Source organism: Abrus precatorius, unplaced genomic scaffold (genome assembly GCF_003935025.1).
Source record: "Abrus precatorius isolate BTA unplaced genomic scaffold, Abrus_2018 Scaffold9, whole genome shotgun sequence".
NCBI lineage: Eukaryota > Viridiplantae > Streptophyta > Magnoliopsida > Fabales > Fabaceae > Abrus > Abrus precatorius.
In genome coordinates this window covers 24386024-24397112 of record NW_020874439.1, presented here as the reverse complement: position 1 = coordinate 24397112, position 11089 = coordinate 24386024, and the positions used below count along the sequence as shown (strand labels likewise).

Below are 11089 nucleotides of genomic sequence, written 5' to 3'. Positions count from 1 at the left end.
ACACACACACACATATATATATATATGAGATAATATCTTCTTACACCGGTGTAAATCTAAAAATTCTTACACTTAATATGAGTCTTTCATTTAACTAAATCTAATGGGTTATAATTTATTACTTTATTGGCCATTAAATTTAAGTTAAATAAAAGGCTAAGATTGGGTGTAAGAGTTTTAGACTTACACCAGTATAAGTCTAAAAACTCTTATATTTAATTTGAACATTTCATTTAACTTACATCAAATGGCTTTATAAGTTACATGAAAGATTCAGATAAAGTGTAACAGTTTTTAGACTTATACCAGTGTAAAAATATCTGTATATATATATATATATGGTATTTAGTGAGAGACATTAATAATGGTTATTGGCAAGAGAGAGAAAAAAGTGGATAGTGAGATAACAACATTAAATTTAAGCTCTTTATTTTGAACCAATGACAATTATTAATTTCTCTCACCTCTCATAATATATATATATATATATATATATATATTCAATATTGCTTGTTCAAAAAGAAAAAGCATTTAATAATATTGTTCACTTACTTTTTGCTACCATTTCTTGTATTTTACCTTAACGATAGCTTGGTTTAGGCAAGCACATGACTTCTAGAAAACAATAGACGTTTGTGAGAGAAACTCCAAAGAATATCTCTAAATAACATCTGAATTTGAATAAAGGGTGAAAAGCACATCAAAGTGGGGCTAATTGATAAAGGACTTCTGATTTTTTTTTTAGAATTTAATAAAAATAATATCAATAAAAAAATTATTTTTTCTAATTAAATATTATTTAAAATGTCACTTTTAAAGCCATTATCACAAAAATTATTAATTTTAAATAATATGATAATTCATAAGTAGTTGAAAATGTATTATTTTCATTGCCATTACATTTCAATTACATCCTTTTTCATACTTAAATTAATAGTTCTCCTAAAAGATTTCATGGAAGACAAAATTAGTCACATTTTAACAAAATATCAAACCACATAAATTGAATCTTTGAAAACATTTTAGATTGTAATCCTCTTTTTATATATATATATATATATAGGAGACATTTAAAGTGAGAGGTAAGAGACATAAATAATGGCCATTAGCAAGAGAAAAAAGAAAGTGGATAGTGGAGTAGTAATATCAAATTTAAACTCTTTATTTTAATCCAATGACTATTATTAATGTCTCTTACTTATCACATCTTACTTGAAATGCCCCTTTTATATATATATATATATAAGAGAATGATTTTTTTACACTAATGTAAATTTAAAAACTCTTACACTCAATCTGAACCTTTCATTTAACTTAAATCTAACGGTCAGTGAAGTAATAAATTATAACCTATTATATTTAAGTTAAATGAAAGACTCAAATTGGATGTAAGGGTTTTTAGACTTACATCAGTGTAAGAAGATCATGTCCAATATATATATATATATGAGAAGGATTTTCTTATAAAAACTCTTACACTCAATCTGAGTCTTTCATTTAAGTTAAATAAAAAGCTCAGATTAGATATAAGAGTTTTTAGACTTATACCAGTGTAAGAAGATCATGCCTAATATATATATAGGATTACAAGATATACTCCAAAAGAATACAAATTATATATATTGCTAAACAGCAAATTCAATTTATATTATCAGTTTGTAGTAAACAAAAATATTTTCAAAGACCCAATCTATGTGGTTTGAAATATTGTCAAACGTGACACACACCATTCCTTCATGCTAGTTGAACGGCAGGTGTGTTTGGATTCTAATTGGTAAGCCATAGTTTGGTAATTGGTACAATGGAATGATATGTAAAAACATTAATTAGAAAATCCTGATTTAAGGGTTCACTTTTGCATTTGGAAATTCTTAACGAATTTTGTTAATGAATGTCTTAAAGATACTAATTAAAGTGTTAATAAATAAAACCTTTTTACTAAAAATTACAATTGAAATATATTTAAATTTATTAAGCTATACCTTACAAGTATATGTAACCATTTTTCAATTTTCCCATAAGTTGTCATTAAAATCAAGCGCATGGCATCATTTAGCCTCGAAGTCTATGAACATGTTAGTTCAGCTGTTGGACTTCCGGATGAGGGATTTTAGAAAGAATGCGAAGATGTTTAAACAGTTTTCGAGCAATGCATTGGCCTCTCCTTCTAATTCTATATATTCACAATAGTAGTAAAGAATCAAAGGGAAAATAAAAAAGGTTGCCACTCCATAAACTACTAATTTTGAAACATCCAGCTACTATTAATAAGTTGATTTGTAAAGGATCATCATAAAAGAAAGAGGAAGAAGTGCGTTTGATATGGATGGATTCAGCCAAGTTATTGAAGAATTTGCTCCATATTCACTGTGTGTTTGAATTCATATTAAAAATTCTATAAAAGTAGATTCAATAAATAAAAGGAAAAACTCAGAAATCTTAGAGCCTGTTTGATTTATAGAAATTGTTGCCTTATTTTTATTATATTTCCTGTTTTATAGGATTTGTAAAAAAAAATCCAAAAATATTTTTTCAATATTGTCTGTACAAATATTTAAAAAGTAAAAATATATTAAAAACAGAAAATATTTTCTAAATTGAATCGATTCCTTAACTTAAATAGGAAATGGGAAAGAGGCAAATTAAAAGGTTGTGACGTGAGAAGATGCATGAAGTTATGGGAGGAATCAAACCACTACTGTTTATGAGAGATCAATTTATATTAAGCAGTGTGGGCACTGACAACACCACACGCTGGGAAGAAGCGTGTTTCAGAAGTTACTGTGTGTATAATGGCATGCATGAGACACAATCATCTGGTTGCTCCATCCTGGCTTAGCTAGTTAGCATATATATGTCTGTGTCCTTCAGTTGCCTCTCAAAGAACGCCATTTTTTGACACCTTCTACACTTGGGTCATTATAGTTTCAGCTCAAGGGCTATTTGATTTGGTATAATTAGCATCATAACATATATCAAGTGTACTTAATTCTAAGTGAGGTGGGCAAGTTGCTTTACGCGTATTTTGAGTGACCAATGATACGTACTTTAAAAAAATGTTAATTTTGAACACTTTTTTCAAATATATTTTTTATGTTAAGTGTAATTCATGCATGTAGACATGATAGAAAAAATCATACTCACTACTTATATTACAAAGAAATGTTAGTAATAATATGTAGTTTTAATACATTCTTATAAACATAATGTTTATTATTAGGTTAAATTCATACAAATAGACATGAGATAAAAAGTCATACTCATTACCTAAAAAAATGTTAATAATAATATGTTTCTATCATATACTTTTTAGTGTATATTTTATTATTAGGGAAAATTCATATGAGTAGACATGGCAAATAAAAAATTATACTTAAGGAAAACCCAATTTGCCAAGTTTAGGATCAAGGTTAGATTATCTCTTGTATGTAAACATGGCAAAGGTGACAGTAATTAAGCTATAAAATTGAACTTACATACTTATACTAATAATTTAAAAATATATATATATTAAAAATATTACGAGAGTGGATTTGTAATATATTTTTTATGAAAATTTTATACTTTTTGATTTCTTGATTAGTGTACCTTAAAGACATTTATTAGTATTCTCCTTCATTATAAATGGTCAAACTGTAATTTAGATTGTCCAAAAAATCTAATCGATAACTTTAGTTACATTTTCAATTATTGTGGTCATTAATTGGGTTAATTACGTTCATGTGAGATGATCAATATGTTAATTCGATGGATCTACAGCAAATTGCACGAAGAATGTATATACAATTTACCCATAATGACATTAGTGTTCGAATGTTTTATTTCCAAATGAATTGTTTGGAAAAAGTACCATGCAAAACACATGAATTGCAGGCATGATGACCAATCGAAGCGCACCCTGTTAGGCAAGTCAACCAGAAAGATGTTTGGAATGCTTTAGTTATAAAAATAGATATTTATAAATTAATTGTAACGTAGGTTGTGTTATAATTTATTCCAATAATGGTGGTCTAGGGATGTGAAGGCGTGCATCAACTTTGCTTATGATTGATAAGAGGAAGATGTCTAATAAAAGCAAAACAAAGTAACCCACCTTTTCCCTCAAATACAAAGTGAAAATGAATGTTTTGAGTTGTCCAAATCTTTGTCTTTTCATAGCTTTATTTTTCAACTCTTAAAAATCTGGTTGCTTTATTACTGTACTAATAAATTAGTTCGATTATTATATGAAAAGAAAACCATTGCGGGCATTAGACTATACACTGAATTGTTTTATTGGAAATTAATTTGGTCTTAAATAGAACCCAATAACATTAGTTAATTCATATAGCGGACCCCAAATAATGGAATATAATTAGTTGCTATTGATGACTTCTTGTTGAATTACTAGTGATAGCTGAGTGCTGCTTTGTACTTTTTTACCATATGGCTTTCAATATTAAGAATCAACTTGATTAGAACATGTTACTCTTAGTAAAAAAAAAACGAGTAGAAGCATTTAAATTTATGGAAAATAAGTAGAATAGAAAGGAAGGTGGCTGATTGTGGTGGGGTTTAATATAGATCATGTTTAGAGGCATGTGTGGCCTCAACTCTCAGTCAATGGTATGATTTGTAACAGAAAATGTTTGGCAGGAATGAAGATAATGGATAAAAATAGAGAAGGGGGATAAAAGGGAAATCCTTCCCTACCATTGTGGTCATGTTGAATAATCACTTCCCAACACCTTATTATCACCAATTCACGCTAGAGGAATCATGAAAGCTGACAAATAGAATACAACCTGCATAGCCTTTTTTCCACTTTCCTCTAATAAAATAAATCCAACAAAAGACACTCACTCTCTTTTAAAAGGCCATTCCTTTCATTCTACCTCAAGCATCCACCTCTATTCACACCCTTTGAAAATGACCAACTTAACCACTTCGTTTATGCTGTGGTTGAGTATTATATCTACTCTCTACAATGTGAAACTTGTGGCACATGCAAGTACCAAGGGAGAATCAACCAGGTTCTATGATTTCAAGGTATGATTTATTCTCAAAGTGTGCATTATTATGATTCCTTATTTTACTTTCAAGTGGAGTGCAATGCATTCCAATGGCTTTTTCTCTATTTGTTGATGCTCTTAATGGTTTATGTACAGGTTCAAACTAGAAGAATAACCAAACTTTGCAACTCCAAAGACATTGTGACAGTTAATGGTATGTTTCCAGGACCTGTTGTTTATGCCCAAGAAGATGATAGAATCATAGTTAAAGTCACCAATAAGACACCTTTCAATGTTACAATTCACTGGTAATCACAATTACATCCTCATGCATAAAATAGTTCACTTAAATAAGATATTATTGTAGCTAACAAACTTGAATTTTAATTTTAGGCATGGTGTCCGGCAAAGGCTATCATGCTGGTATGATGGGCCATCCTTTATTACACAGTGTCCAATTCAAGCAGGCCAGATTTTCACCTATAATTTTTCAGTGGTGAAGCAAAAGGGTACCTTCTTCTGGCATGCTCATGTTTCTTGGTTAAGAGGAACAGTTTATGGTGCCATGATTGTTTATCCAAAGACCGGTGTACCTTACCCATTTAAGATTCCCTATCAGGAGCACATAATCATACTAGGTAACTTTGTGGCTCTTTTTGGTTTTGATTTCAGAGTTTTACAATGTTGTAAGTTTGCCATATAAAAATGCTATTGTTGGGGGGTTGATTTGAATTATTGCCAGGGGAGTATTGGTTGCAAGATCTCCAACAAATTGAACATGCCACTCTGGCAAGTGGAGGTGCTCCTCCTACAGCTGATGCATATATCATTAATGGTCATCCGGGGCCCAACTACAACTGCTCCACTAATGGTATTTGAGATAACACAAGATAACAACTAACAAAGTAATTGAGATAACGGTGATTGAATTTTTTTTGTATTGCTCAAAATTGTCTTAGTCTAAAGATGTTTCAATTAGATTAATTTTATACAAAATAATTTGGATTAAGTGGTGGATGATGGCCATTTTCTTTCACTGACCTTTATTGACATTATGAGTTATGACAATATACACACAAAAGCGCAGGTCTCCTAAACCAGTCTAACAACTGTTGTAATCTAAATTTTCTGCCTTTCCTTTTCTTTTACACATTTCTTTCCTCATCATTTCAGATATCTATCAAATCGATGTGATTCCGGGGAAGACCTATTTGTTGAGACTGATTAATGCAGGTTTAAACACAGAGAACTTCTTTGCCATTGCTAATCACAAATTAACAATCGTAGAAGCTGATGCTGAATACACAAAACCATTCACCACAGACACTGTGATGATTGGACCAGGCCAAACACTGAATGTCCTTGTCTTTGCTGATCAACCACTAGGAAAATACTCCATGGCTGTGGCACCATACAAGTCTGGCAGGATTGTCAAATATCAAAACGTCTCAGCCATTGCAAGCTTCAACTATGTTGGAGCTGCATCTAATAGCTTATATTTACCAGCTAAATTACCTAGACTAGATGATAAACTGGCTGTTAAGACAGTCATGGATGGATTAAGGAGCCTAAACAAAGTGAATGTTTTTAAAGAAATTGATAACAACCTATTCATCACCATTGGATTGAATGTTCAAAAGTGTCATTCAAAGACACCAAAGGAAAACTGCAAAGCCATGCACAATGGGGTGCTAGCAGCTTCAATGAACAATATAAGTTTCGTTCATCCCAATATTTCAATCCTGGAAGCATATTATAAGAAGATAAAAGGATCATATACTGAAGATTTTCCTGACACACCCCCCAAGTTGTATGACTTTGTTAATGGTGCCCCTAATAACATTCCATATGATACACAATCATTGAATGGGACAAGAACAAAGGTCCTTGAATATGGTAGCAGGGTGCAACTCATTCTGCAGGACACAGGGACAGTCAACATTGAAAACCACCCAATGCACTTCCATGGACACAGCTTTTATGTTGTAGGGTATGGCACAGGCAACTATAACCCACTAACTGCACAATTCAACTTCGTGGATCCTCCATACATGAACACAATTGGAGTTCCAGTGGGTGGCTGGGCAGCAATTCGCTTTATTGCGGATAATCCTGGTATAAACCTTAATGATGTCTTTCTTTTCTCTGTTATTCTATTTAAACAGCAAGGAATTATTGATTTCTTACCATCCATAACATTGACCTTCTTTTTTTCTTTTCTTTTTTTGCAGGGGTGTGGTATATGCATTGCCATATTGATATACACCAGTCATGGGGACTAGGAATGGTATTTATAGTGAACAATGGAAAAGGAGAGCTGGAGTCCTTACCACATCCTCCATCAGATCTGCCACAATGTTAAGACTACCATTGGAGCATAACAAATAGTACTAACAGATGATTACGAGATCTTTTTCCTGTTCAAGCATTTTTTAGCTCCAAGTCAGTAGCTGTAAAATGTGGCATTGGTATTTCTTTTAAAAGCAAAAAATTATGGATGTAAAGAATCAAAATGACAAGCATGTTTGTTAAAGATTAATTTGGAGAAATAATCACTTATTTTTCAAACACTCTCAAAAAGCTGGCAAAATAAGTGATTATTACTCTAAAATAAGTTGAACTAAACATGCAACTGCAAATTTCTTTCCCTATAGTTTGATTTATATCTGCTAATCGATCAGAGTTCTGAAATAAACTAAAATATAGTGTTATTCGAAGATAAAGTGATAAATAGAGACTCCATTTCATAAATAGTGACTCCAGTTCTCGTCCAAGGTTCCACCTCTATACTAATTCCCCGGGAGGTGTCCACATAGATAACACTTGAAGCTAATTCACATCCAATTTTACTAGGTTATTATTGAGCAAGCACAACCTTCAAGGGGCAGCATCAAAGCTAATCTGGGGACCATTGTAAAATGAAAATTCTACGAGCATGTTTCCAGTCAATCCCCTCTCAAATACTCTCAGAACATGCAAATTGTTGTTTGCAGTGAAATGTGAACATGACAATGATAGAGAACAGATTATGGGTTGACCCTCTCCACAACCCAATTTTTGTTTGCTGCATCACTCACACTTGATTTGAATGTGAGCCTCTGGTTACTCTTCAGATTCAAGTAATCAACCTGTAAATGGATGAAACAAAAGTGGACATGTTGAAGCACAAAGGCATGTATTACTGTTAGACTGTTAGAGATATCACTACCTGATTAGGTTCTAGGATCAGTAGACAAAAAGCATCAACTGGACCTGTAGAAGGATCTAACGATATTTCTGGCTGTGCTTGCTCATTTAGACAGGGAAGTCCAGGGTTGGGCCACAAATATTGCGACCTTGATCTCAGCGAACTGGCAAACCAGGAATTTTCTCTTTGCTGCATTATGAATTCATAAAGCAAGGGGAATATTATAGCAATTCATCTAAATTAAAAAATAGGAAAGATTTGTTATACAAGCTGGTAAAATATTTATGTAGGATTGGAATGAAAAAACCAAAAGCAGTTTCTTTAAAGGCATGCTTAGAATTGTTGTGAGTTTACAATTTTTTGGTTTTCAAATTTAAATTTTAAAACAAAACATGTTCAGCTAAAATGGAACTAAATTGGTATTTAACTCAATTATGAAATATTTCTAACACCTTTTATTAAAAAAAAAATATTTTGGTTTTTAGTTATAAAACCAAATTACTCACTTCCCCCATATCTCCTAAAAATCACACATATTATTGCCACCATCACAATTACTGCCCCCTATCCTTTTAAAAATAAAAGTTGGGAAATCAATGAAATATAAAGAAATCTGTTTTCAAAGGAAGAGAGAGAGGTGAGTGAATCAGTAAATGAGGATGAGGGATTGATTTGGAAGGTTTGGGATTAAAATTTGGTATTCAGATTTGAAAATTAAAAACCACAAAAGAAAAACAAATTAAAAAACTGAAAATTAGCTTAGTTTTAAAATATTTCAAAACATAAATACGAAAGCCAAACTGAACATGGCCTAAGAGTTTCATTTAGCTTTCCCTAATTTTGAGAGAATAAATGCTCCTTGATTTTGCAGGGTGCACATTCATACAGATAGTGTATAAACCCAAGTCGCATTTTGGTAGCAGATGTGTCATCTAGTCTATATGGGTGCTCTATAAGCTACAAGTACTAAGTAGCTATGATTTAAGCAGTTTTGATAGTTTTTTAGTCCATTAATTATATGAGATTTCTCATATATACACCTAATATATATCTGGGGGAAATTAGAAGTAGTTGGTCATGTGCTACTTTCAATTTCTCACTACCATTTTAATTTGATCTTTCCTTTTCTTTAGCTCATCTTATCCTCAAATCACTGGAAATAGTTCAAATTGCTTTTTTTACATAGAAGGTTGACATACTTATATCCTTCAGTATAAAGCACAATGCTTAATCATCTATCACAGGCTATTGCACTTCTCTCAGTGAGTGAAAGAAGCAAATAATTGTAAAGAGCAAAATTGCTTCATCTGGAAAGCTTTTTTCTTTTTCACATCAAAACTTTGCACAGAAACTCATGCAACAGTTATACAGAATGTACAAACCACACTTGATCCGATGGACAGATGGCAAAGTGAATAATTATTAACAACTTCAGAGGATGTTATTTCAAAAATAACTGAAAATCTCCAATCAAACCTGAAGTTTTAGTGGATCAGGATTCGACCCATCAATGATATCTACTTTCCCATTTATCCGAAATTGCTCCCAGGAATCTGTGAAATACCAACATATCTAACCACAAGCACTAAACTTAGTCCCAAATCCTATGCCCCTTATCAGTTTAAAAAGAAATTTACCTCACGAAATAATTACCTCAGCAGAGGAGCAAAGCTTGAGCTCTTCAATCTGCACTACCGATAAAACAACAGAGACTTCGAACTAAGTAACTTTTCAATAAAAATCTAATCATGCCAAAACTACTTTTGTTTATTTTCTACACGTATCTTCCATAAGAGACAATCATGCTCAGAGACTAAGGACCAATTTAGATAAATTTTATCAAACTTTTTCCGTAAGTTAAAATCAATTTATGCTCTTCTACTTTTTTAGAGACTTTTTATTTGACTTCTCCAAAATTTGAAGTGCATAAATTAATTTTAACTTCAGAGAAAAGTTATATTCATTTTAACTTTTTACTTTTTTCGTCGTATAAGTCCTTATATATAAAAGTTTACGCAACTAAACCTAAATGTGGGTGCCTTGTTTAGCAGGTATTAAAACCGTGGTTCGCAAACTCAACTCTTGCTGCGATTCATGCCAACATCATGGAATATAGATAACATAACTTTTTTTCTTTTCTATAAAAGCCAAAAAAAAAAAAAAAAAAGCAGCATCATAAAAGCTAATAAACTAAATTCAAGTAAAATGCATATTATAAACCATAATCCAATTCCCAGCAACTAAATTCTAAAGAAACAAAAATCCAGTGACTAAAGTTCAAGTTTAGAAAACTTGATTGAAAAGGGAGGAACCTTGCGAGTGCGGGCATCGGTGTGGATTTGGATGTTATCAGTGTTGTCTTGGAATCCTCTGAAAACGCAGAACACTTAGTGTCGTGAATTTTCCATAAAACGAAAAGAGTGAGTGTGTAAGGGTCAACCTGAAAACGACAGTGCGATTCGAAGGTGTTCCGTTGGTTCCTACGGTGGCCTGTAAAAAACACAAATAAAAATAAATAATAAATAAAAAAGGGAAAAGAAGAGGGAGTGACATACGAAGCTGATGAAAGAAGAGTGTTTGAGGTGACTATTGGATTCCAATGCGTTGAGAAGAAGCTGCTTCCATGCCAAACTCCCCATTTCCGATTCCGATCCTTTCTGATATCTTATCCCATTCTTGTATTTTCTTATTTTAGTAATCATCATTTTTTTTTCTTAAAATTAATTTTTAAGCATTTAAAAGTAATGAAATTATTAAAAAATTATAGGTATTTTTATAATATAATAGATATTTAATTTTTAATATTTAAAATTATTTCTAAATGTTGATATTAATATTCTTCAAATAATTTATATGACGAATAACTTACACTAATAACCTAATTTTATTATATTTAGTATACGATTATGAT

General features: G+C 31.6%; 2 protein-coding genes across 3 annotated transcripts; one reads left to right on the top strand and one right to left on the bottom strand.

Moving 5' to 3' along the window:
- Positions 1-4908: 4908 nt before the first annotated feature.
- On the top strand, positions 4909-7518 carry LOC113849637 (laccase-6). Its single transcript, XM_027479678.1, has 6 exons — positions 4909-5028; positions 5148-5299; positions 5385-5629; positions 5734-5862; positions 6165-7106; positions 7223-7518. Exons 1-6 carry the CDS (start codon positions 4909-4911, stop codon positions 7351-7353), a joined length of 1719 nt encoding a protein of 572 aa, XP_027335479.1. The 3' UTR covers positions 7354-7518.
- A 124-nt stretch (positions 7519-7642) lies between these two features.
- On the bottom strand, positions 7643-10884 carry LOC113849639 (pyridoxine/pyridoxamine 5'-phosphate oxidase 2). 2 transcript variants are annotated; one of them, XM_027479679.1, is made up of 8 exons: positions 10734-10884; positions 10619-10668; positions 10491-10548; positions 10394-10418; positions 9832-9866; positions 9655-9750; positions 8200-8367; positions 7643-8119 (listed from the first exon to the last, which is right to left on the bottom strand). In XM_027479679.1, the coding sequence occupies exons 1-8, from the start codon at positions 10881-10883 to the stop codon at positions 8018-8020; spliced, it is 684 nt and encodes a 227-aa protein (XP_027335480.1). In that variant the 5' UTR covers position 10884; the 3' UTR covers positions 7643-8017. The 2 variants fall into 2 exon arrangements, with proteins under 2 accessions (XP_027335480.1, XP_027335481.1); XM_027479680.1 differs by lacking the exon at positions 10394-10418 and having other exon boundaries at positions 7720-8119; positions 9832-9864.
- Between the last annotated feature and the right edge of the window lie 205 nt (positions 10885-11089).

What these genes read in the sequence shown, in the direction of transcription:
- LOC113849639 (XM_027479679.1), bottom strand. Translation starts at nt 10,883, where the DNA reads ATGATGATTACTAAAATAAGAAAATACAAGAATGGGATAAGATATCAG. An exon ending in GGGAATTGGATTATGGTTTA is followed by an intron (nt 9,867 to 10,393) that starts TAATATGCATTT and finishes TATCGGTAGTGC; the next exon opens with AGATTGAAGAGCTCAAGCTT. An exon ending in CTGATCCACTAAAACTTCAG is followed by an intron (nt 8,368 to 9,654) that starts GTTTGATTGGAG and finishes TTCATAATGCAG; the next exon opens with CAAAGAGAAAATTCCTGGTT.
- LOC113849637 (XM_027479678.1), top strand. Translation starts at nt 4,909, where the DNA reads ATGACCAACTTAACCACTTCGTTTATGCTGTGGTTGAGTATTATATCT. An exon ending in CCAGGTTCTATGATTTCAAG is followed by an intron (nt 5,029 to 5,147) that starts GTATGATTTATT and finishes GTTTATGTACAG; the next exon opens with GTTCAAACTAGAAGAATAAC. An exon ending in CTTTATTGCGGATAATCCTG is followed by an intron (nt 7,107 to 7,222) that starts GTATAAACCTTA and finishes CTTTTTTTGCAG; the next exon opens with GGGTGTGGTATATGCATTGC.